Below are 27,431 nucleotides of genomic sequence, written 5' to 3' on the forward strand. Positions count from 1 at the left end.
GATTTTCTGTTCAACTCCTTCACTCAGGATTACACACCTCACACACACTGTTCATAAAACTGTCCCAATTAGGTGACAAATGGTCAAATTGTAAAGGCAGTGGCTACACTTATTTCTACATTTTACCTCCATCACCACTGCCTTCAAAATGTAGGGCTGTCTGTGCAAGGCACTGAACTTCAAAGGCACAATTACTGAACTTCCTGCTGCTCTGGCAAAATAATCACAGTTCCTCAGCTTTTATGGCACTTAATTACTTCAATTAACATACTTATATACCATAAACAAGATTCACTGCTAGGTCAGCAGATGTACAGAATAATCAAAGGCAGCTGGGCTTGGAAAGAATGTTCAGTGATTAAGAGGCATATCTGACTCTACAGCCGATCTGAGGAAAAGGAGGAGCCCAGGCTCTGAGGAGAAGATAAAATGTTTTGTTTTCAGGCACAAGGTTCTTGAAGGTGTAACATTTTAGCTGAAAAAGTTACAATCTACAAGAGGCAGGAATTTTTAACTCCCAGCAGCTCTTCTTCAGACAATGTACCTAGGTGGCCTGCGAGAAAGAATTCAACAGTGGTGGAACAGAAAGAGGAACGACAGACTGAACAGAAGGCAGGCAATTAAACTGGATAATTAGAATACAAACACAAAGTACAGGCCCACAACCATCTGAGTTGTTGAGAAGGGGGCTGGCTTACAGCCATCAGGAGTAACTTAAGCACTCACACACCTTTTCACCTGAAGGACAGAGCAGCTTGCACCTCCCACACCAATCCCCCCCAGGTGCAGAGCTCAGAGCACAAACCAACAGGGGGAAAGCAATGTCAAAAGTGGACTTGCTTTCATGCAGCCAGCAGACACCAAGGTCTTGAAGAGGTAAAAAGCCTCAGTAAACTGACTCAAAAATTCAACTGTTCTGCCCCAAGACTTTTGCAAACTTACAAACAAAGCAGGCTGAGGACTTTGTTTCACAAATGTACCAAACACAAGACCTTGCACTGGCTTCTAAAAGCAAGGTTCCAAACTTTTGTGAAAATTTTCCATAAATATCAAGATAAATGACAGCCTCTGAATTGCCCCCACAAGCTGGAAGTTCTGTTTTAGCAAAGATACACAGTACACTTGCATTGTAAACAAAATACAAATCTCAAGACTGCAATAAAACCTTATTTAACAGCTTTACAGGTAGAATTTTAATTGTGCAAGTGAAGAATCAAACCACTATTTATCAGGCTGTCCTGGAAAGAATGAAGTTTTCAGGTCTCTAAATATATTTTTCACTAAAATTTACTTAAAGGAAAGAAAATGTCCTAATGATAATTACAAGAACATCTCTATCCAATTTAAAGGTTATGTACACAGTGAAGAGAAAATCTCTACTGCATTAAAGGACACATCTAAGTTACACAGACAACTGAAAACTCCAAATCCTACACTTCACAGACTGAACATCACTGTCTGCATTAAGGAAACACCCCTTTCCCTCCATACCTGACACGATCCAGGGTAACAAGGAATTAAAATGAATTGTCCTTACCTGGGACCAGAAAATCATCTCTGAGAGAGAGGAATGACAAATGAGCTCTGACACTGTCACTTGTTTTGTGAAGAGTGTAAACTGTGTGTTCCGTTCTCACCCACTCTCCAAATCTTACATATGTTTTATGAACAGAATTTTCTCCCTCCTACTCTGAACACTTTGATCTGTTTTCCTATCTTCCCCCACATGTATTTCACAAAACAAAATACGAATCAGAGTTGAATGACAAAACATCTAACTCCACGGGTCTGGTCTGATCTGGAGGCAGGATCTTTGTAGTGATGCAGACCTGTAACCTTTATAATTCCAAATTTGGATGTTTCTCTGAATGCACAGGTTGTCTGGCAGTGTTTTGTGCATTACTGATCCTAGCTCAGATGAGCCCCAGAGATTTGCATACTTTTCAACATGAACTCGGTCACTTGGCAGAGGAAAATACAAACATCCACAAATGAGAGCATGCACAGCAAAAAGACTGAATAGGCAACATCTAGAACAAAGAGAAGGATAAAGATGCATGGCACATACTGCACAGAACTGGATTCCTTACCAGACTCCAATGGTTACATCCTCCTCTGGCTGCAAATAATAATTACAGGTGTGGTTTAAACCTTGATCCTGTGGTCTTTTCAAGTCAATGAAATATGGGACCCGCACTGAAATGAAAAGAGAGAAAGAAAAAAAAAAGGGAAGCATTTTAATTTTAATTTATTTTCTTACAAAAATGCTTAACCAAAGCACTGGAGAGTTGTACTAACTGGTCCACTGTGCTGGGAAGACCTTTTTGTGTAAAAGGATGAATTTGCTAGAGCTGTGATTTAAAACATGAACAGCAAAGAGAGCAAGGTAAGAAGACACAGGGAACAGACTAAAATTAAGAGAAGGTGGGGAAGACAAAGCCTCCTTTGACAAATATTTAACCATCTCTGTCCAGTCTGCTTTATAAATCTCTGCTGCATCAGTGGCATGGGTTAGCAGATTTGGATTCAGTCTTTTCCCATAAAATGGAGCTCCACTACAGCAGAACCAGGAAGTCTGTCTCCTTGAGATTCAGTGGTACAGCAATTAACACACCAAAGCTTTTGTGCTATTGACAAAAAAATAAATACTGAAAATGGTGACACCAAATCTCACTTCACTTACTCTCTCAAAAACTGTTAAACTTCACACAGACATAAAAACCAATGCAGACAACAGCCAATGTTAACCTGACAAATGTGGGCCCTCAGACTGCAAATCTTTTGTCTGTGCAAGTGATAAAAGCATTTGGGAGAGTCCCAGACAAGCCATGCATGGCAGCACCACCTGCTGCATCTCATGAGGGTTGTGGATCCTCTTGGATCCACACAAGTCACTTCTACCAGTGCTCTGGGAAAATCACACAACTTCTCTGTGCCTTTGTGGTGGTCTAACAACAGCCAGAAATTCAGAGCCTTTGTATCCCCAACTCCAGAACTCCAGAGGTTGTCCTTGAGTCTCTCCAGGAACCTTTTGCTGGAGACTCCAGGAAGGACCATCCTCCCAGCAGCAGAGCACAGTATTTACATCCTGTCCTGTCCTGCCTGGCCCAAGAGCTCCTGCATGGGCAGTCTCCTGTTTGATCTGTTCAAAGGAAGATATTTTTCACAATCTCATTATAAAATACAAGTAAGGTTTAAATGCAAATTTAGACTGCTGGGTTTAATTTCACCTGCTTGCTGTCTACTCACACAACTGTGTGGAACCCCTCAGAAAAACACATCTGACATATTGCACAGTTTTCCTGAAGGAAAACTCTTTTGGCTGAGAATTGGCTTCAGTTTGGTCACTATTTGTACAAAGACATGCTACAGCAACCACCAGGGCCACACAGAATGCTTTCCAAACCACAGTCTGGGGAAGTTTACAACCTGTGAAAGTTCGTGTCCTTCACAAGCTGTTCACATGCAGGGTGAAAGTGAAGGCAAACAAACCCAAGACACCCCTCCCCTTGGCCTCTCACCCACACACTGACCCACCCATCACTTACCAAAGTTTAGGAAGACCAGCTTTGCCTGAATAGCAGGGCAAAGTTTTACTAGAAATGGGATGGCTATGTACACTCCCAGCAGCCAGAGTAATAATTTCCTCAATCGAAACCATAATCCGTATCGCCTGTAAAAAAGAAAAAAAAAACATAGAAAGAGCTGAATACAGCAGAATTTTATGGATCAATTTTCACAATGATCTGTGTGCTTGGTGGTTTTGAAAATCTGGTCATTTACACCTTAAACAAAACCTAACTTCAAACAGTTTGTGTAGCCTCAGTTGTTTGAGAGAAGCAGAAGTAACCAAAATACCAGCTGATGACAGACAGCTTAGAAAAAGGGAATAGAAACTCCCTACTGATTACATTTTAAAAGACTCTGTAACAAGAGCTTTTCTTCCTGCTAACTTAACAGATTTCAGAATCTCTAGAACGCATATCACATGTTCATCCCCAAAAAGTAACCCAACCATACTTCCATTTAGATCACTATCAGATTTTGTCCAGTTAGATTTTCACATATTTTGAGGAACTGTGTGTAATGAGACTGATAAAGTTACACGTGATCTCATGTACAGACTGGAGCAGACATTCTGCCTTGTCCAGCTAAAAGGATAAATATATAATAACTTTCACAAACTGCAGCATTATTCTCTAAGAATTGCCCCAACACCATATCTCTATTTTCTCTAGAGTATTCTTATTAAGAATAAGCTACAAAAAAAATCCTAACCAACAACAAAAAAACCAACCCGAAAAAAAATCAAGTAACACATAGCAGCTAGTCAAGCAATATATCTCAAAATTCCCTTTACTGTATCAGAATAACTACCAAATACATGCTCAGATGTGTTCTATATATGCACATATGTTTAAAGGCATATGTGTAATCATTTAGTTGACCAACATCTCATGTGCACTGAGGTTTCTCAACCAGCCCTGCAATCAAGAACTAAAATCCATGGGAAGCCTTCAGGCAACACAATTTCTGTTCCTTTTCAGCAGACAGTCTTGAGCAAGACTCATGCTCCATGCCAGTGAGCAAACAGTTCTCAGTGTTGGGAACTGCAGGCAGCTGAAATCAGAGAACAATCTTTCCAAAAGGCATGAAATTATTAATCTCCCATTTGGCAATTCTTGGAGCTGACACACTAATCTTGCTCTAGACTAAAGCCAAGAGGGTTTAGCCACTGTCAGCTAGTTGAAATTATCAAATAGAGAGCCTAAAGACCTGGTTTTTACACATTTGTGCAAGAAAAATGAGTGTACACACATTCCAACTGGGATGGAAACAGTTTAATCATGTACCAAAATTTTCAAAATCTCAATAGCTTTTGAGGTCCAAAGCCAAGACTTTCAGGAACACTTTTTCAGCACAGCAAAAATGGAGACATTCCAATCTCCCCCTAAGTTTTTGGTATGATTGCTGAGATGCTCACAGGGAAGAGGATATCCTCTTATTCATCCAAAACCTGCCTTCACCACACTACTACATGCCTGCAGGTGCCTGTCTGCCTCCTCTCACCCTGGAACCACATTCTGGACTTCAGAAACAAGTACTACCAAAATTAAAGCCCTTTTCTTCACCAGCTAAAGCAACTGGGGAAAAATATATTACTAAGACACTGTCACCCAGCTGTGGCTGCAACAAGCCCACGTTGAAAGGTTCAACAGATTTTTATACTTCCCACTGCAAATTTGACAATGAAGAGGTAAAGAGCTCCATCAAGGCTTCCAGTGACATTTCCACACCTCAAGCCCAGTTTCTCAAAGTAAGAAAAGCAGAAACAGCAAAGGACTAGCAGAGGAAATTATATAAAACAGGGGCTTTAGAAGAACAGTAGTGAGTACCACAGCCTCAGAGCGACCCACCTATGCCCACAACTTTGGGTAAAAAACCCACAAAACATTTGGTTTGGGCTAATCACTGAGCTGATCATTGCTCCCTACTCTCAGATTAAACCACAGCCACCCCTACATCAGCACCTACCACCTTTTTCATAGCTGGAATGGATTTGTGGAAGACAAAGGGAGATCACTAAAGGACAGCTGACATTTAACTGCTGAGCAACTGGAATGTAACTTAGCTCTCTTCAACGAGAAAAGTGTGTGGTTTTCTTAAAACACTTTTTCTAGTTATTTTTTTTTCACTTAGATCTACTCCCATTCATCTCTCCTTATTGGCAAAAAGGGAGTGGCTAAAGTTAAAAGGGGAGGTAACTCATTTTGGAGTGTCCATGCCTCCAATTGCCTCAAACCACGACACTGTCCTCACCCCCTTCCCAGCAAGAACCAGAGTGCAGGGGAGCAGCCAGGCAGGATGGGGCTTTCCAGCAGGTTTTTCTGCCTGGGGCCTAGATCCTGCAGCAGGCAAATCCAGCCAAAATTCCCAGGGGAATTTTGCATACGCCAGGATTTCACTCCTACAGAATACAAACCCCATTCCCTTAGGAAGACAACAGAGGCAGGTCGTAACTCCTCCAGGCACAACCAGAGCACATCAAAATGGGCTCCTCAGAGATCTGGGTGGCAAAGCACTTCCCACAGCCCAGCCTTGTACGAGCTGGAACCAGGAACACAAAGCACTGAGGAGGACACGGCCCAGGTAAAGGCTGTCAGAGCTCAGGAATGATTCCAGTTCTCCTTTTTGGAGACTGAACCGAGGCATCCCTTTCTCTGCTCCCATGCCCCGTGTCAGATGCTAATGAGCACCATGACATTTACACCCCATCTCCAGGGAGATGTCTACTTACAATGTAACCAGGGCAAAGCTCCTCTCCACCAGACAGCTTTTCTCCTGATAAATCCAAGAATATACGCTGAAGTACAGACATTATGAAATTATCAGGTGAGCAATTTAGCTAAATTAAACTCCTATCGCTTGGTAGAAAAGCTATTTCAGGAAATATATGCCCTGCAAAAGAAAATTTTGGTGTGCTCAGGCAAAAGCAACATACTTGTCGCCAGCTTTTCACCAGAAAACTCAGCAGGTCTTAGTTGGAAAATAGAAGTGATACAGAAAAGAAGCTGCAAACTGAAGATATTTAAGAATATCAGAAATTGATTTCCTGGAACAATATAAGCACTGTGTAAAAAACCTCAAAACAACAACACAGAACACCCAACTCCAAGTCAGCTCAAAATAAAATCAAATTCCCATTTTCCTCTTTTACCAAAGGCTTTTTCCCAACATCTGGGCTCTGTCCAAACACAGACAAAACACGAAGTAGTTTTTGCTTCATGCCCTTTCCTGAAGTGAACGTGGAAAAGCACATTCCCTCTCCAGACATAAGTCTGGCAGCAGGAAGTCTTTCCTGGAAGTGTGGCATCGGAAACAGAAGGTTTTCCTCGTGGCTTACACCTGGATGAAGGTGCCACATTCACCCAGAACAAGCACATCTTGCATTTGGGCACAGTGTGAGTATCTGGCTGGCAAGGAGAAGCTGGGGGTCCTCTCATGACAGCTTCTCCTGAGTGCAGCCCCCTCCTCTCCAGCAAACTTGGGAGGTTTTTCATGAGCAATGTCCAACCACCGCACTCCTGTGCCATGCTCTGGTGGCATCCAGATTCAGATTAAAATAATTTCTCCTGCAGATCATCTGAATCATTTCTGCACCAGGAGTGTTTCCATTAGCATCTCCTGATCAGATGTGCTACCAGGGTGAAAGGGCAGGCCAAGGGTGAAACAAGAGAATAAAACTGATCCTGTCAGAGCTGCAGCAGAGCAAGAACAACATTTATCAGCAACACACACAGAGTCTGTGCTTGCTGTCCCTAAAGGATCTAGAGACAAATGCACCCACAGCCCACCTGCCCTGTGTGACCTGCCTGGGGCAAGAGTGAACCAAAACAGAGCATGAGGCTCTGTTTGATCAGTGAGTGCTGTCACTCTGGCTGGCTCTGGAGCCCCTCGTGTCCCCAGCTCTCCAAACTGCAAACCAGCAGAGCTCTCCCAGCAGGAACTCAGAGCACAGGTGTGGAAAGCCAAGAGCTTGATCACACAAGGTACCTCCTGTGACAGAAGTGACTTTACGGGTGGTAGAGGAAAAAAACAAAATGCATGGCATAACAAGAACATATCCCCCCACTTTCCTAGCAGAAAACATATTAAAAAAAAATCAATACATTTGTTCCCTCAGAGCATAATATCAGGGGGCAGATAAAGACATGAGCAAAAGATTCAAAAAAAAAGGAGGGCCAAAGGACTGGGATGATTTTTTGAGGGTAAACAGAGTTGTAACCAAAACAACCTATTCTACAACTTGGAAACTGCAACAGAGTCCCAAGGCATACAGGGGCACAAAGAAACACAAAGAACAATACAGCAGTCATGCAAAAGCCCACACATCAGGTCCCTGGCTGGCCTTCCAGCTTTCCTTGCTAGCCTTGTTTTGAACAAGAGATGGTTTCTAGCCCAGGCAGGATCATTAAGAGGACTCATCTTCCTTTTCTGCAGAAAGCCTGGACAGTGGTGCTGCACAGGCCCTCTTGCAGGTCCTGAAGGATCCTCCAATCTCTTTTTCCTCCACCACCTGAGCCACCCAATCCAATTAAGCTTTCATTTAATTTCACTTGTTCCTTCTCAAAAAGTCAAAAAAGAAAAAGGAAGAAACCTATCAGCCTTTCAGCTGCACACAGAGACAGCCTCTCAGCTCCTGAAATTGAGTTCACAGGCAGTGTCTCCCCTCTCCATCTGAACTTGGTACCAGCAGCTTTTGGACAGCTTAAGCAGCAACACTCAACAATGTAATTTTCCACTACAAGATTAATATGAGTTCTTTACCCTATGGGTTTGCTGCAAAAGCTGCTTTATGTGCAGCTCAATGCAAACTGAAAATATGCTCAAGTCCAGGGGTTTGCCCTCTCCTGGTTTCTGTGCACAGTGAATAAACCTGGGCAAACAGGCAATCACACAACTCATTTTGGGCACTGCTATAGAGAATTCCCAATGAAAGCTGCAGCCAACTCTTAATTCTGCTTCACTGTAGGTATTGTATAGAGAAAAGGGAGATGGAATTATAGAAAACTCATCCAATCTTCCCTGAATCCATGAAAGCCAGTGGAAACAGTAGTATTTGCCAGAACTCTAAGCATCTGAGTGACTGATCCCTCCCTTCGGCACTAAGATTCCTTTAACACGATGAGTTCGCTGCAAAACAACACAAAGAGAAAAATCAAATCCTCCAAACACATCTTCCTATTCTAGGGATTAAGCAAACATCTAAAAAAAGGTCAAACCCCAATCCTGGAAACAAGACACAAATGTAAAGGCATTGCTCTTCACCACACCCCGCCCCCCCCCAACTTGTTTCATAAAACAACTGAAATATCATGTACAAAAACTGCATGGTAAGCTGCATTCTCAGAGAATTTTAGTTTCAACCAGTTCCTGAAAAATTTGCTCTTGGAAAGATCTGGAAAATAAAAAGAAAATTACCTCTACTAGATTCCTTTGCCATCTCTTCCAAGAAGTTCCTTAAAATCTTGAACCTTTGCTCTTTCTGAAGAAATATTCTAGTCTTCCTTTCAAAAACTAAACTTCAAAAACTACCCCACCAGAAAGGAGGCTGGGGGTGTACAGGAGGGTGGGAGGGGACACAGCTGGAACAGCTGACCCCAGCTGACCAAAGGGATGTTCCAGACCATATGGCATCATGGATCAGCATACACAGCTGGGCAAAGAAGTAGGAAAGGAGGGATGTTCAAAGTGATGGTGCTTGTTTTCCTAAATAATCACTGGATTACTGAGGAAGACAACTACTAGTCTTAAAATGTGATTATTCCAAGCAGCTGCATGGTGCTGAGTTGACAGCTGGGGCTAAAACACAAGTATCACTTATTCAAAATAATGAAGGTACTCTATTGCACAGAGCCATGCAGAACATATTTTTATAAGGATAAAGCACTCAGCAATTTTTCAGGCATCCAGCAGTGGAATTAATTGTTACTGACACATGCCATATCTGTGAAAGACATTATTTGCTTTTTGATGTTACAAAAGACAGTCTGATCTTTCAGCTATTGGGATGAGGTAGGAAAGTCCAGGTACCTTATTTCTTCTTTGACAACTTCTATAATTCAAGTACAAATCCACCTGCATGTAAAACCCAAGCATTAAGAGTAGTTGGATCTCTTGTGTGGAAGTATCAGTCAATTAATAAAAGGTATACTATTATTCTATGCCATCAAAGGTACAGAAGATGCAACAGGCAAGTTTATACCTGACCCTACTGCTCTCATCACTGTAGCATTCAAAATGTTCATCACTTGACTTAAAATAAACATTCTAAATCAGAGACTGTTTTAGTCATGTCACAGATGCATGAACAGCAAAGAGGCTACAAAAGATCCCAAAAATTCACCTGGTCCCTTCTCCTCATCCTAGAAAAGACAGACTACCTTACACAGCTGTCCACTTAATTCCTCCCACAAACACTTGGCAAACTGTGACAGCCCACGCTTCACAAACTCCCTCTGGTGACCCAGAGCTGAGATGAATGGGCTCAAGTTTGCCAGGTTCATGCAACAGATCAGACTGGCTGCATTCTCACTGAACAGTGATTTTTCACAGAAAATAAGAAGGCTACAAGAATACAAAGAAATCGGAATAATTTGCCCCCTGGACAGAAACAGAAAAAGCTACCCAAACATCAAAATCTGGCTAAAGCTGCTAAATGCTCCTATTTGCATCAATGGAAAAGTGGGAGAGATAGGTGAATAAAAACAATAAGCAAATCTTCTTAAATATTTGCCTTAAAAACTAGGGTGAAGCAAGGCATTCAAGCCTCTATCAGCAGAGACCCGGCCCCAGAAAAGCTACAGCACTCCATAGTCTGACTGTACCCAGAAGCAAAGATTTAGGATGTTCTGCTATCTCCCTTTAAATTAAAAGACAAATTAACAGGAATAATTGGCTTAATAAGGTGGGGGAAAGGCAACAAATTTAAAGCCTATGCGTTGTCATTAAAAAATAACCAAAAAGACAAAAGAAAAGCAAGCTGAGCTTTTTGATAATCTCTTTAAACATGCAAGCTGTACCTTCAAGTTTCTCACAACATTGTGACAGATTATTTTTTCAACAGACACACCACCATCAGTGATGGAAAGTAAAGATGCCCCAACAGAGGAAAAAATTCAAAACTGAGAAATTACAAGATGTCAGTACACCCATAAAGCTTTGAATTTCCTGTCAAATGCTAACAAACAATTCTAACAATAAAAAACACTGCTGGCTACTGAAATTTATTCTTCTTTGCTACTATTACAGAATTTTTTTTTTTTTTGCTGATTAGGATGTTGTACATCTAAAACACAGCAGAAAGTTATCATAAGCACTAACTTATTGCTCTGTTTATAGCAGTATCACAGACTATGAAAGCTCCAGAGAAGTGCTGCATGTCAGCAAACAGAACCACAACATACTTTGTATGCTAACCAGCACTTTTTGCACCTCACCCCTTGTTTTCCATTAAAAATGCCCCATCTAACATCAGTCAAATGACTACTGATGCTGCTTTCAGTTAGGCCCTCTGGAACTTCTATCATCTTTAAAAATCCCCCCACATCACCTGCAGTCAGAGAAGTTAGCTCAGTTCATTTGCCAAGCTCTCCATGAGCCAACCATGCAGTTTATCCCACCTTCCATTCACTCCCACACCTACACAGCCTGAAGCTGGTTAGTGGGGCCACAAAAAGAAGTTCATCATAGAAAAGACCCAACCCTGCACCAGCATTGTAACAGATAAATGCAAACACACATACAATTATTTTTTTAAAATAGGTAAGTTTGTAGAGATGTTTTAGTACCTGTGGTAGAAACACCTAAGAAGGTTCCAAAGAAAAAACCTCCAGGACATTTTCTTTTGGCCATGGCATCAGCTTACAGAGACTGTACAACTGCTGCCTTACACACATTCCTTTCCCTCCTTTATTGCAAACTATCTATTCCCACAAGCCTACAAACCATCTCCTTTTGGTTGGGCTAAGAGCTTCAGTGTTGTTCCACCCACCTGAATGCAGGTGAGATTTGAAACTTTAAGCTGCCAAATTCCCCTACTTCACTACCTTGTTCCCCTCTCACAGACTGCTTCTGTGCCTCCTTCTGATTAATATCAAGTGGTTAAGTATTAACTTAAAACAGTAAGCAGCAAGAAGGAAGCATCTAACCAGTCAAGGATTTAGCTCTGTCCCTCCAAGAGATATAACTGCAAAGTAAAGGAGAGCATCTCAATTTTTTCAGGAGGGGCCATGAAGCTCCAGCTATTGAGACCCTCATAACCACATTTCAACTAGGAGAAGAAGGACAGATCAGGGTAGGACCTGAAAGAATCAAGATCCTGCTGCATCAAGGGGGGGAAATGTGGCATCAGCACTCAGGGTAAGAGGAAAGCACTGCTGGTCAGGTCGATAGCCCTGAAATGCCAGCAAAGGTTATGCCAGGACTCGGAGCGCTGCAGGAGAAACAAAAACAAGCCCATGAAGGGAGTTTGGAAAGGCAAGTCAGTGTACAGCATTAATGAGCAGAAATAACAGAGCAGCTTGCAGGTAATGTATGGGTCTTTGTCCATGGAACACACTTGCAAAATGCAGAACAAATGAAGCGAGGCTCTCACAAGCATTTACCAGGACAGGGACATGGAACATCTAACTTTCCCCCCACAGCACCCCATCCCTTCCCAACGCCATGGCTTGGGCTCTCCTCTTCACAACCACTGTCTAAGCTGACTGCCCTAAATGCAGTAATAACACAACTTGTCTGATTAAATCACTATGCATTGGCACATCCTTTGAAGAACAGGAGCTTGGAACATCAGTCTTGATAACAACATTCCAATTGCATGAAAGCTACATGTTTCACAGAGCAGGAGACAAGAATGGGCTGAACATTTGGCAACACAGCACCAATTTAGTTAAAATGTATGCTGACGGCATGGCCTAAGCAGCAACTATGTTATTTCTCAATGTTTGGGTACACCAGTATTAGCATTAGTGTGAACTGCATGTGACAAGATTAACCTGAAAGCTACATTTTAAAAAAGAAGAGGCAGATGCTACTGTCATTTTAAGTATGTAGCAAACAGCAAATAATTAAACCCTCAGCAACTGAACAATTTACTTTTGGAACAGAAGAGCAGGCTTGGGGATTAGGGCTTTAAGGTTGTTGACTTTTCCTGAATGCATCTCCTGCAGCAGCCGCTTTGTTTGTGCCCAAACCTTTCTGGTAGGAGCCCTCGTTTAAATTCTAAGGACATACTTTCCCCAGAGCTCACCAGCAATGCTGCTGACACTAATCAAATCTGAAGTCACCCACATCAGAGTTTAGTCGAGCTTGGCATTGAGATACAACGGCGGTGGCAAGTACACTCCCTCCACAGTGTTTACTGAATTCTTAAGTTTTTTACTCATTTCACAGCTGACAGCTGGTTTATATTAAAGGCACAGCCCTCTCACTACTCCATGAGCTGGGGAACACATTAGCTGTGTGCTAATGAAAGAGGTAAAACCAGAACATAAACACCAAAAGACTGAAACACAACTGGAAGCGCAAAACAGAAGCTTGAGACCAGCCGAGTCTGGTTTTTATTGGAGCAGGGAATTCTCATTTCTCCCAACCACACTCACCTTCATGGGGAGGAGCATCAAGGGGCACAAGCAGAGGTTCAAGAGCAGAACTAGCTCAGACACATAATGCTCCACCACAGCTCCTAACCTGCATTTAAAGCCATTTGCCTGCTGAATGCATATCATAATTGAGGCAGCACACAGTACAGCCAATTCCCCCACCACCAATTACCACTTGTTAACGCGCTGTAAACCCGACAGACCATAGCGTGTGCTAACCTTGCAGCAAGAACAAGAATCCAGGTTCACTCTCTGTTCTTGTGGATACATGTGAGGGAACAGATCTGTATTTCCAAGCAGCACAACTTTGTAAGCACGAAATCATCTTTTCACATAGCAGTTCTTGTGAGGCAGCCACACAGCCTGAGAATTACCACTAGCAGCAGGCTCTGTGGCCCTGGCTTTCATCTACATCACCTGAGCAAAAGATTAATTTGTGTATTGTAGACATTTTTTCCTTCCAAATACATGAAAATGGTCAGCCTATACTTTCCAGTTGAAAAAGCTCTACTTTTGCTGGCAGAGATCAGAAGCCATTCCCTCTCAGAAGCCTGAAGAAAAATAATGTGTTTGTGTTAGCAGTGATACTGCCACCTTTTAGATTCAGAACACATAGTTAGCAATACATTTTGATTACAATAGACCAACTGTTCCCCACTGGAAGCATACAAGCAAACAAGAACATTAAACAATGCCAAAACATTACATATGCTGACTGTCAGCCCGGCACAGTTACATTCAGCTGGCAGTCACAGTGTTCTCTGTAATTGTGACCCGTTTAAAAAGGGAGGCTTAACAAACAGTGCATGGCCATAAAACAACAGCCATAGCTAAAGAACAGATGTATGAGCAGATATAGAACTGCTGTTGGCCCTGACATACTTTGAACAGCGGGTCATTTTGCATATAGCCAGGCAGATTAATCTGTTTCTGTGTTCATCTGTGCTTTATTCGGGGATTCCAGCTCTAGCTGTCGTCTTGTGGAGGAAAGAACTCCAAAATGACAAAGGCTTAAAGAAATTAAAGACAATTAAAACCAAAGCCATTGCTAACACTATAAAACTTTCAAGAGCCAACCCAGAAAACACAAACTCCAAGGTGAAATTGGAAAAAAAAATTGGAATTTTTACTTAACTGCAGGGAAACAAAACAGACCCATATAATATTACTAGTTAGAAGGGACCCACAAGGATCATCAAGTCCAACTCCTGAGCAAATGGCCCATAGAGGGACTGAACCCACAACCCTGGTGTCATTAGCACCGTGCTCTGACCAACTGTGCTAAGCAGCACTTGAACATCAGCCTGCCAAAGCTTAAAATGAAATGTGCTCCCTACTCTGGTAGTGAAAGGGGAAAATAATGCTTTACAAGAGACAGCACAAGGCTATCGGAAACTGAAAGCAAAGGTCAGTCACTGCATTTCTGCTGAATTTGCAAGAACAAGAGAATGGGCTATTTCCAATGACTCTGTGCAATTCACAGTTTTCACATTCAGCAGTATAAAACTTGTATTGTCAGCTTTATTCCTGCTTCCTGAAGCTGCTCTGAAACTAATCAAAACTTTACAAAAAGTGAAATCAGACTGCTTTAAGGGAGAAAAGAGTGCCAGGCTTCCCTTCCTGAGCATTGTAAGAAGTCTTAACATCTATTCAGTTCTTAAACACCTTGAGCACACTTTGCTCCACAAGCAAGGATGCTGCAGCCTGGAAGCTCTGACTCCAAGTTTCCAGTTTACATCATCCTCATTAGTGTAGGCTCCTCTGTCTCAGAATAGTCACCCCAGGGGAAGCTTTACTGCCAGGGGAAGAAAAACCAGGTTCTGGATAGGGTAAATGCATTTTCTGTTCTCTGCTCTGAGCTTGCACAATGCCACTGAAGAGTACCCTTCCTAAAGGATTTCTTCAGTTATTCACATATTCTTCAGTTTATTCATTTCTTCACTTATGCCACATGAAATCCTTTATTCTGCACACTTTTACCAAAAAGGGAGATGAGACTTCACACAACCTTACGGCCCTTATTACTCAACACTAATCTCTTTTTCAAGAGGAATTAACAACCATTTTAAGTGGGTACAAATTGGACAGATAGTTTTGAACAAGGGCAGCCGTGGGACTTATCTCAAATGTTTTCAAGTGTTTGCATTTTAGAAGTTAATCTTCTAGTCTAACAATCTTTTCTATTGCTCTATTTCTCAGTAAGAGTTACAATCATGAAATAAATCTGGGTTAAATAAACACTTTGATTTGGAAAGCAAATAGTCATGGTTCCTGTTAGCTCAGTGAATGATCAAGACACGTGATAGAGTCTAAAATTAGGAAATTCAGTTTGAAAGTTTGCATTGCCTTCAATGAGAAAGAGGCAGGTTTCTGAAGCCAAGTGTTGCACTAGTTTCACCAGCTGCTTAGAGAGGAAGAGAAGGAAGGGGATGCGTGCCAGCAAGGCAAAAGTCCCCAGCCTAGACAGCAGCCTCACTGTCTGGGTAAGGGATATTCGGGGACACATGACAGCTTACAGAGGTGACTTACCTAGAACAGCTCCACACTCTGTCACTATTCCTGCCCCTGTTACAACCCTACCCTCTCTCCCCATCATCTTGCCAGCTTTACTTGTGTCCTGGTGACCTTTTCACTATTTGGCCATCTGCTCTGAACTGCTGACTGCCCTAGCCATCAACCCTTATCAATCCTCTCCTCCTCCCACATTTATCAATAGTAACTGATAACCAACTCATCCTTTGGATGATTGATATACAAAATTACACACCTTTGAACTCAAGCATCAATCCCACTCTAATTTCCCAGTTGTTTCTCTCTCCATTGAGCCAATTTTCAATAGAGATATCACACTTTCCATTAGCAGCGCAAGCAATGCCAATAAAACTCCAGTACAAAGTCAAGTGCTTTGGAGAAACAATTTTACTGCTGATACTTTGATCAACCAGGCTGTAATCTTGACAAACCTGTACATTTGACAATGTCGTTCCACAGGACAGATCTACTTTCTTTAGTATATATATATATTTAGCTGTTAAATCTTCTTCCACTGAATTTCAAATTAACTCTTGCAATTTAAATTGCACTGACTCCACCTCAGGCTAATGGCTTTAAAGTCTCCTCGGTCTCCTGTTACCCTTTTAATACAGCTGAAGCACTTTCTTTTAATCTTCTTGTGGTACTGATTCAGTCACGGCTACATTAACATAGTGCTCTCACGTTACATCCTTAGTAAACTTCCCTTGCTTGCAGTCACTCACTCCCCATGCCAGAAGCCAGCTGCTGCTGGAGCTCCAACAACAGGACACAGCACAGCTACCCACTGAGCTCACAAAACCCCAGGTTTTATAGGTGAATTGCTGTAGAATTCACTAATTTCACATCCTGACATGATTACCAAAATAATCTGACCTGCCCTTCAGGCCTAGGAGGATAAAGTAACTTGGCTGCAGCCTCCTAAGTAGGCACTGCTCCTTTCAAAGGAGCCCAGACTCAGCTGGCTGCATTCTTCAAATACAGCAGAAGTCCTGCTGGGGTACACCAGGCCTCTTGAATATACAGCAGAAAGGGGATTCTGGAGAGGAAATTATGTCACCATCATTAGTTTTAATAAAAACACCACAACGTTGTTTTCACCACAAAGAAACGCGTCTACGTTGCATCCTGGAGAAAACCTACAGATTCACTGCAGTGACTGCATCTGCAGAGAACTTGATTTCTGGCTCAGCAACCACACGCCAGAAAGGTCAGAAGAGAATGTAACAATGCTGAGAAGACCCTGATCTCCACAGGCACCTTCACTCCAGAGATGACTGGGAAGCCCTGCTGGTCCCAGGAGTTACCAAACCCAAGGGAAGTTTAGGTATATCAAACAAGCAGAGGCAATTCATACAGCTCCCAAGTAGGAAGTACTGTAAAGTAGCAGCAATTAGCAATACCATGGTAATTATTAATTCAGACATAAGCTATCAGAGCAAAGCACCCAGGGCAAGTATGATGTCAGAAATATGGCACTGCGAGGAAATCAGGAGTTTAAGGAGACCAACACAAAATCAGAGGGCAAACTCTCTTCAGCCTGAACACGCCTGCTCAAGGGCAGAGGGCTCTGTGAGAAACGGGGACTTGAGGAAACTGCTCAGAGACTAAAAGACACAACAGAGCAGATGCAGCAGAAAAAATGCTGGGCTCTATTACAGAAAATCCAGAGAGGCTCATGGGTACACTGGATCCAAAGAGAGAAATTTTAGGTCATACAGAGAGACCTGCAGGAGGATGCTGTGAGTCTCAAGGGATGCTTAAGAGAGTAAACCACACCTAGTTAACACCAAAAAAAACTCCAAGGTCAGTGATGAAAATGGTGAATAAAAGATAGGCTGTAACAATAACACACTGAGGCACAGAACTGCTACATGTCAACACTATGGCTTCACAAATCTTTAAATCCTAAAAAAAAAAATTTGTTAAATTAAAGCAACCCACAATAATAAAACAAATAATTCCTCACATTGCAGGGAATATTGCTATTTTTGCCAAATGACTAATGTGTCATTGAGAAAGAGTGGGGAGAAGATGAACACAAGGAAAGAGAATTATAATGGCTGGAAAAGATGAGCAAACTGGAAAGATGCTGCAGAGAACGAATACCAAATGCCCCAAATTGGCAACCTGGGAGCAATTCAGAGGCATTCCCCAGCCATAGCTGCCAAAATGGCTGACAATGCACAGGACAAAACAGGAGGCAGAGCTACTGCAATACCATTCAAATAAATAATTGTTTTTTTAAAAAAAGGCAGACATACACATGGAAAAAATTACACAACTCCATTTTTGACATATCTGAGCAAAATATTGCTGTGCATGCTCTTCAAGAGAACTGCAACAACAAAAAGAAAAAACACCAACACAACCAACAACAAAAAAAGAGCCCCACACACTAAAAAAAGTCCTCACACAAAGGAAAGTGTTTTTTTCATATTTTACCCATTGGAAGGACTGTGATTCAACCTGTATTTACTATGAAAGAAAGAACAGGCAAGCAACTGGAAACCATTTCACAGCTCCTTTGTGAACTGTGCTCAAGAAAAACTGAAATAGAGGCAGCTACCCAGTAGGAAGGTGGAATTGGTGAGAGAGCAGCATGATTGATGAAATATCTCTATGCAGGCAGCCTCCTTCCTCTTTTGAAAGCCTGACAAGTAACTGATTTAACCTGAAGACAGCAATTAAGAGAGACAATAGCATAATATTCACTTGAGGAAAAAAAAAAACCCTTAAATATATTGATGAAAACTTGCAGGAGAACAATTCAAGTATTTGTCATCTCTGCTACAATGGAACAGACTGGAATAACCATAAAAGACTCTGCAAATGCCTCTAAAAAAAGTAACATCAGAAGAAAGGAGGCTAGGTCTAGAGCTATAAGGATGGAGCACTGAGAAGACAGAGGGGCAGATAACAGAGATGGCCAAGTTTTCTGTCAGAGGGAAGATACCACTGGTTAAATCCAAAGAGACATGGGGAGGCACGAAGCACTTCAGCTGCTGGGGCAGGATGGCACCAAGGGTCACCACACATCGCGTTTGACACGCTTCAGCACACTCACTGTGCCAGGAAAATTCAGCTGCATCACAGGGGAAGACACGAGCAGGCTGCTGCACCCTCTTCCCTTCAGCACCTCTCTGCATTTTCATAAAACACCCAGGAAATGCTGTAAAAGCAACCTTCTGCCTCCCAAGAGCAAGCTGCACCGCAACAAGCAAGAACAAGGCTGGCTACAGTGGAACTGGAACTACACCAAATTGTAGTGTCAGCCCAAAAACACCCAGCTTGTGGGGTGCACAGGCTGGACACCCAGCAGAAGGGTCCCAAAAGTGACCCTTGCAGGGACTTGTGCCAGCAGCAGGGGCGTCTCCAGCAGCAAAGGGACCAGGGACAGACAAAGGGACAGCAGCTTCTCCAGCAAGGCAGAGCGCAGAAGTATCAAGGAACAAAGCTCACACACATGGGATTTGAAGCATTTCATTGCTCCACAGCATGGAGAGAGACAGGAACAAGTTCTAACGATTGTAGGAGAATGGCAAAATTCACACTTCAGGTCTATAGTCTGACTATTGATTGGGATTAAGTGAGGATCAGATAACCATGAGGTCACAGAAGTGAAGGGTAACATGCATGTGACCTTTTATCACCAAGATCAGGGCTCAGCAGAAATGAGATAGGAGAATTTGCTCTGGTATCTAATGACAGTATTAAGCTCATTTGATTTTCTCTATCCTCTGTACTCCCACATAAAGGTTTTCTACATCTACGGCTGCTCAAACACGTTTCCTCAGAACATCACAGCCACTGACCACAAAAATGAGTCACAGCAAGTACCCAAAACACAATGCTACCCTTATATCCATCTAGCACTTCCAACACTGTCACCTGGAAAATGCCTCACAACAGAAATATTAGAGGAATGGCCATCCACACGAAACACATATACCAGGAAAAGCAAGCACTGCTTATTATTTTTTTTATTTACTGCATTATTGCATTTAATAATTTCAGACAAAACAGCTCCTCTAAAAAAAAAATCATGTACTTTTAAAGGAGCAACTTGTAAAGTGCTTAATTAAACATCATAGTAGATATTACTGCTATCTATGGAAGAAAATGGAAATATCTATATTTGTTCATTTCTGGTTGTAAACCACTTAAAAGCCACACTGACTGCACTACACACTGGCCAAAGCCACATAAATGTTATTTATCAGATATCCATCTCCATTACACTTTGAAGCACATGCACACACTTTCTGTAACAGAGTGGTCGCCACTCAAAATGCACAGCCACCTCTTTAGAATGAGCTTCAGCTCCTGGATGAATGAGCACATTGTGATGGTATGACTGAACAAAAACTGAGGGGCAAACGCAGCGCTGGTAAAATTCAAAAACACTGCCGTAAGAACAAACTGCTGCCGGTAGTAATCCAGCACTGTATTCCATAAACATCACCCAGGGTGCTATTTAGCCTTTGCTGAGGAGCTGGATGCGAGCAGGAAAAGCTGTGCTGGAGAAGGGCACGGAGCAGCCCTGCTGCCCGCAGGTCAGTGCTGCAGTTCCAGACACAGCTGCCTCTGCAGCTCCTGACCCATGGAATATGCCACATGATCGGCCCTTGGCTGCAGAACTACGCAGCCACGCCACGCTGCTGGGGATTGGTTTGCCTTCCTAGCCAGTGGCTTGTGTCGCTTGCAAATAAGAGATGGAAACCCACAGGATGAAGCCAAACCTCTGTGCTGCTTCTGCTTCCCCAAGGCTGCAGAGGCTGAAGAACAGCAGCACGAAATGCAGACAGCCCAACTTCCCCTCCAACACAGCACTCATGTGCTGATTTTAACTATTTCATCAAGGAGAAAGCTAAGAATAGAGTCTACAAATCTCCAATTTCAGACATTATGCCACCTCCACCATCCCAGAAACCTTGCAGCCGAATTTTCACCTTACAGCTTTGGCAAGCTGGGGAGTAAAACTGATGTAGCCCATTGGGAACAGCAATCAAGCACTACTCTTATTTCCAGCAGTATAAGGAATGCTGCAATAACAGCATGACCTTGCCTATTAAAATATGATGATCTAGATGGTGTAACAGCAACTTGTTGGCCACATAACTGACCACAGCCAGGGTAACTGCCCTGGGGAGGTCACTGCATGCAAACCCCCATGTTCTTCCTTAAACACTCCCTGCTGTCCACCAACGGTGGGATATGGAGCTAAAAGACTGTCTGACCTGACTCAGGGTGACTGGTCTGGACAAGAACCTTATCTCTGGGCATCATACCTTCTTCTGCCTGGACCTCCCCTTCCTGCACGCTGAGATTCAGCAATATGTTTGTTACCCCATAAAAAACACTGCTGGAAGGTACTGCCAGACAGAGACACTTTGCCTGAAAACCACTGTCTGAAAGCTCACAAGGTGAGGAAGTCAGAGAAGGTCCACTGAAAGTCAATAAGAAAGGTAGACAACACAGGACAGCATGAAAGAAAAAAATCCATCACAGAAAGCCAGTTTCAAACAAGATTCTCCTATAATGTCACGAGTTTGAGAAACATTGCTGTGTGGAATATAGTACCTGACCCAAAAAGGACGGGGGGAGGTGGGGGCCAGAAAGCAGGGAGGAAGGGCAAGAATCCATGTAGGACTTCAGGAATTTCTGAAACAGGCTTCAAAAGCGGAACATGGAGCAAACTGGGGAAAGCTTGACTGCTGACCATTTTCAAACATGTAAATGGAGAAATAAATGCGAGAACACTTTTTGCAGACAGGATGTGCTTTCCCTATTTTTAGCCTGGCCCTCGCAATACAGCTGTGCTGTGTCTGGGATCCACAAAGCACCTGCCTGCCAGAGCAAGCCAACAGCCTGCACTCAGTGCTCTTAGGGCTTGCTCAATGCTCACCACCGACAGAGCATTTCCATTTGAGTGAAAGGTGCTTGAGTGCCATTCATAATGCTGAAGAAGCCAGCAAGCCATCATTCGAGTGCCACTGGTCTAGGAGACATCCACTTGGACAAAGAGATGTGCCAAATTTCAAAATGTTATAAAAGGAGAGCACTGTCGCAGTTTGATCCACTGCACAGTCATGGAAACTGAGAGATCAACTCAGCGCCATTTTCAATTACCAAAAGCTTGTCATAACATGTACAGAGCAGTGACAGCATCCCAAAGGTTTACCTCCAGGGCACAAAATTAAATTGCTATTACCCAATATGAGAAATCACATTTTAAAGCCTCCGTCTTCGAACATGACAAGTATCCACAGGCTCTTTTCAAATGCTAATTTTGTCTATGAGAACACAAAAAAAAATCTCTGAAAATTTAGCAGAGAAACATCCACAATAGCTCATTTACTAGAAATGCACTGATAAGCACCTTTTTTTTTCCTTTAATTTGGCTGATGTATTGCTGAAGCACAGCACTCTGGTTTCAGCTACCCAAACCACACAGCTATTTTACACATTCTTCACACTTCCAAAACACAAAGAACACCACCATACTGGTTTAGGGGAAACTAAAAGCTTGTATCTTGACTCGCAGCTGCAAAGAGCCAGGGAGGCAAGTCTCCATCGTGTATTGCATCCCTCCAAAATCCGGCACGATCAAGGGTCCAGGTGATAAGCACCTTCTATTACAGCCTTTTTAGAAAGGTACACAAACATTTCCCCGCTATAAACATGCACAAAACGTTAAAAACGTTGGCACACCCGGCAAAAACGCCACGGCTGAACTCCCTCCAACAGCCACGCGTGTCCGCTTCTCCTACCGCCCCCTAAATCTGGTTCATTTAGGGCAAAGAGATCGCTTTGACAGCCGCCAGCTCCTTCCCAAAAACGCAGACACCCTACCTGCAGGGCCCTGCTGCTCCACACACGCTCTGTGACGGAAGGATTCCGTGCTAGCCATTTTTTTTTTTCGGGATAACTGCCTGCTCCGTGAGGGGCTGGAGCGCCCAGGCACGGACACCAAGCCGCTCCCGTCCCCGGCCGGCTCCGCCGCTGCCGCTCCCGCCCCGCTCTCCGACCGCTCCTTTGCCCCGACAACGGAAGGCACGGCGGGGCCGGCACCTGCCCTCCCGGCACACAGGGAAACCGGGAAAACCGGGGAAAGCCGGGCTGAGCCGGGCAACATCCCGGGCCCGCGTACCTGTCCGTCCCGCGGGCTCCTCGGCCCTTCCCCTCAGCTGGCAAAACCCGCCGTCCCGCCGCCCGGCAGGCTCCCGGCGCCGCCGAGACGGTGACACCGGGATAACAAAGCCCGGCGGCGCTCACCTGCCCAGCGGTCGCTTCATGCCCTCGGCGGCGGCGGCGGAGGCAGGCAGGCGCAGGCTTCGCCTCAGGCTGCAGCCCTTGTCGAGGGGCCCGGGCACGGCGGCGGCGGCGGCGCGCTCATGCTCCACCGTGACCGACTCGTTGCGTTTCCTCATGCCGGGGCGGGGGCGGCGGCGGCGGCGACGGAGACGGCGGCGGCAGCGGAGCGGGGCCGCGCTCGCTCCCCGCGCGCCCGGCCCGGCACTGCCCGGCCCCGCCCCGCCGGCGCCGCCCGCCAATCCCCGCCCCCGGCCGCGCCCCCGCGCCCCGCCCCTCCACCGCCCCCGCCAATCCCCGCCTCGGAGCGGCCGCGGCGCCATCTCTACTGCGGGCACGAGCCCGGCCGCCATTTCGCTGTGGGCTGCGGCTGAGGGCCGGAGCTCCGCGGGGCCGTGAAAGAGCCCGGGGCTGAGGGCCGGAGCTCCGCGGGGCCGTGAAGGAGCCCGGGGCTGAGGGCCGGAGCTCCGCGGGGCCGTGAAAGAGCCCGGGGCTGAGGGCCGGAGCTCCGCGGGGCCGTGAAGGAGCCCGGGGCTGAGGGCCGGAGCTCCGCGGGCCCGTGAATGAGCCCGGGGCTGAGGGCCGGAGCCGTGTGGGGCCGTGAATGAGCCCGGGGCTGAGGGCCGGAGCTCTGCGGGGCCGTGAAAGAGCCCGGGGCTGAGGGCCGGAGCTCTGCGGGGCCGTGAAAGAGCCCGGGGCTGAGGGCCGGAGCTCTGCGGGGCCGTGAAAGAGCCCCCGCCTGGTCCGGAAAAGCCGTGAGACCGGGGTCTGGCGGCAGTGCGCACGGAGATACGGCCCGGCTGGTTCAGGGATGTGGGGAGAGTCAGAGCCACGCTGCTGATAGACTCGGCAGGGGAAACGGGGACAGGGAGGAGGCTCTGGGATGGCACAGAAGGGTTATGATACCACTGAAAGCACATCCTCATTTGGCTTCTGCCTAAAGAGGCCCCACACAGGCAAGGCAAGGAAGTTACAGAGCTTCCCTGGCTCTGTGCGGGTGCTGCAAGGTGTGGAATATATCAAATTTTCCTTAAAAAAGCAAGTTCTTAGATGTTTGATCTTCCTATACTTTTAAGCCTAGTCAGCAAGAAAGCTGATTTTCCATGTGTTAGAAAAACAAGTTAACTGCCTTGTTAAGGTTTAGGTCTCTGAGGTGCTTCAGTGATCTCAGATCTAGGGAGACGTTAACAAGAATTTGGGAAAAGGACACCCGCTGATAGTGGACACAATTTATGGGCCACAATTTATGGACGTTAACAAAAGTTTGAGAAAAGGACACCCGCTGATAGTGGACACAATTTATGGACATTAACAAAAATTTGAGAAAAGGACACCCGCTGATAGTGGACACAATTTATGGGCCACAAAGACACCTGGCAAAACTCCCAAAAGAAGCAAGGAAGAAATTAATAAAGCCAACTTAGTAATTGTCCTATAATCAACTGCAACTGGGTGAAATGTAATTCTGTCAGGGAATTACATCTGTGGCCACCACGAGCCCAAGAAAGACACAGATCCGTAAGAAGAGAAAGAGTGGGTGTGCAAACTAATTAGCATGAGAAGCATTTCTTCTGAATTGTTGCCGAGTGATCCGGTACCCCAGATTCCAGAGAAATACATAAATTAAATAATCCCAGGAGGTACCGAACCAAGAAGGAGGAAGCAATTGTTAAAATACCAGGCTGTACTATCCAGCAGTTACAGATAACTAGCAGAAAGCAATGTGTAATGAACTGTTATGTGTTTTATGTTGTTTCTACAAGCTTCTTCTAACATTTGAGATTTTCAGAAATTTTGTCTTGATAAGATCATAATTGTGAAAATTTTAAGCCAAGCTTTCAGAAAGACTGGTTGTACTTTTGCATGCTTTGAGCAGCAAAGGGCTGTGTTCTTGTCCATTTGATTTTGTTCCATTTTCTAGGTCTCATTGGGAAGACTGAGTTCTGCAACTGAGCATTGTCAGGAGCTTTGTCTGGTACATTATGAGTGGTGGTCACTCCAAAAGCAAAGGCTGTATGGGGCTTGGGAGTGGCAGTGTAGGGCTCTGAGGAGGGAATTGCAAGCTGCTCCAAGGGCTTTGGAACAAGGGGGATAGACTCAGCTGTAATAAATCCTCTGAAAGTGAAGTTTACTGCTGAGGACAATTAAGGAAAATTACTTGCAAGTCAGTCTTTGTGGGGTGAGTCTTAATACCAGCTGGCTTTTTCTCCGTGCTAGAAAGAAACAAGTATTTTCTTGTGGAGCCCTTAAACTAATCTCAGCATATCTAAATGCTTCCCTTCCTTAATTGCATAGGTGTATAAACAGGTGCTTGCTTGGTCTCTCCCATCATAAAAGATATTTAAGATTAAGGATATTTAAGATTAAGGAATCACTAGGTTTGGGGGTTTTTTTGTTTGTTTGTTTTTGGAGGGTTTTTTGGGTTTTTCTTTGTTTTTGTTTCAGTGTGATGTCCTCTGTGCTGCTGGTACACAGAATATCGAATTGTAGAACCATACAACCATTAGGGCTGGAAAAGACCCTCAGGATCATTGAGTCCAAACATTAGCTCAGCATCTCTGTGTTCATCACTAAACCATGTCCCCACATGCCACGTTTAGACATTCTTTGAACACTTCCAGGATAGGGACTCCTCCCTGGGCAGCCCGTTCCAGAGCCTGACCCTTTCAGTGATGAATTTTTCCTGCTCTAAACCCCCCCGGGAAAATGGCACCCCAGAAATCAATGCACAAGATCCATTCTGAAGTCCAAATTAACTCCTATGGTGGAATTCTGGTCGACTTGAGAGATTGTCGAGGCAATAGTCCACTACAAACCTTACTTCTGCTGCTGTTCTAAGCAACCCAGGGTGAAATTCTGCCATCTGTGGTCAAGAAATACTGTATCTGAACAATGCAAAACAGCTGAGGAAATGTGCTGACACAGGATTTCTTACCAGCCAGTAGTTCTACAAAACAGGTACAGGAAGAACAGGAAGATCGAGTCAGAGTAAAGGTTGGGAAAGAATTTGGGATTTCTTAGCTCAAGGCATGAACAAAGATTACAATAGAGCATTAGTAGAAACTATTGCTATGGGCAAGGACACATTCCAAAGGGTTTCTGTATGTGCAGAGTGATCCCAAAGAGGTCTGGACACAGACCATGGGGCAAGGATACAGCCTGCTGGACTACACCAGTGTCAAGCTCCTTCCCATCCTGTATCCTTCAGAGGCAGCTGCACCTGGATTTACCAGCCTGATCTGGAGGTGAGGGAGACTGATGGAAAGCAAAGGACAGCAAATGAGCACTGGTCCTAAGTAACACTTTCAAGAGAAGGAATCAGAGCTGTGTTTAGCTGTGGATGAGCTCAAACAAACCTCCTCAAAAGACAGAAACCAGAGCAGGAGATACCAAAGGGACCTGGAAAGACCAGGAGAAAGTTCTGGTTAGGAAACCACCGTGAGAAAAGTCTCTGGAGAGCACGAGGATATTCAAAGCAGCAGAGAAATCAGAAAAGGGGCAGAGCCATCCTCTTTGAAATGGTACTTGAATGAAAGCCAAGGAGAGGTGAATTGAGGCAGAGCAGACACTGCAATGTGCTGAAGGCAGGCTCTGGAAACGCAGAGAGGCCTGCTAGGACAGCTTTCATCTGCTTGCCCAACTGTCTCCTAGCTGAACCATTTATTATGAAGAGTTCAGATGGAAGATGGAGCCATCCTTTCACGCTGAATGCATCCTTCCTGAAGGCAGGAGAATCCACATGCCTCCCTGCCCCAAGCTGCTCCCAGCTCCCCACCTTGCAGTCCTAGGTCAGGGGCTGACTTTGTGGCAAGACAGGACTGCTGGGGCTGGCACAGCAGGTGCTGCAGGCTGCTGGCATAACAAGACTTGTAGCCCCAGAGCAGGGTGCAGAAGATGACCTCAGGACTCCGTGTGTTTGCCAGGAAGAGGTCACAGGGCTTCTCCTGCCAGATATCACTACATGCAGAAGTACAGGATTGGCAGAAGCTCAGTGCTGCCTTGGTGGGCAGTCCCTGATGTTCGAGACCTTGAGGGACTCCCCACTGACATCCTGCAGTACCATCCTTCTGGAAAATCTGGAGATGGGGACCCTCATGTTTTCCAGGAAGTCCTTCACTAGCTGGGCTGGGGAACATGATTCCCCAGCTGGGAGCATCCCTGCTCTAGGATGCTCCCCGATGGCACTGACTCCACGAGGAGATAAAATCTCTCTCCATGCCTTGGCTCAGCGGGATGGGACCTTAGGGATTCATGGACCACACGGGTTTGGCATGGGACGGCCCTGCCCCCCGCTGGCTCCCCTTTGCCTTGCACCCCCATCCCCTTTGCCCACCGCTGCTCCCCTGACCCTTGTCAAAGTGCCCACCCCGCCTCCATCCTCCCGAAGCTCCCAAGAACTCCCTGCCCCTTGGAATCCCT

At 44.8% G+C, this 27,431-nt stretch overlaps 1 protein-coding gene across 1 annotated transcript in view; it reads right to left on the bottom strand.

The window, feature by feature from the left end:
• ABHD12 (abhydrolase domain containing 12, lysophospholipase) overlaps positions 1–23,392 on the bottom strand; it is a 34,995-nt gene extending 11,603 nt beyond the window's left edge. Inside the window, exons 1-3 of the mRNA XM_064415278.1 lie at positions 22,977–23,392; positions 3,549–3,673; positions 2,091–2,196 (exon numbers count right to left, since the gene is read on the bottom strand). Of these exons, the coding sequence (XP_064271348.1) occupies positions 2,091–2,196; positions 3,549–3,673; positions 22,977–23,365 (620 nt within the window). The 5' untranslated portion in view covers positions 23,366–23,392. The remainder of the gene's footprint in view (positions 1–2,090; positions 2,197–3,548; positions 3,674–22,976) is intronic.
• Positions 23,393–27,431: the final 4,039 nt, after the last annotated feature.

The sequence above is a fragment of the Passer domesticus genome, chromosome 3 (genome assembly GCF_036417665.1).
Source record: "Passer domesticus isolate bPasDom1 chromosome 3, bPasDom1.hap1, whole genome shotgun sequence".
Taxonomy (NCBI): domain Eukaryota; kingdom Metazoa; phylum Chordata; class Aves; order Passeriformes; family Passeridae; genus Passer; species Passer domesticus.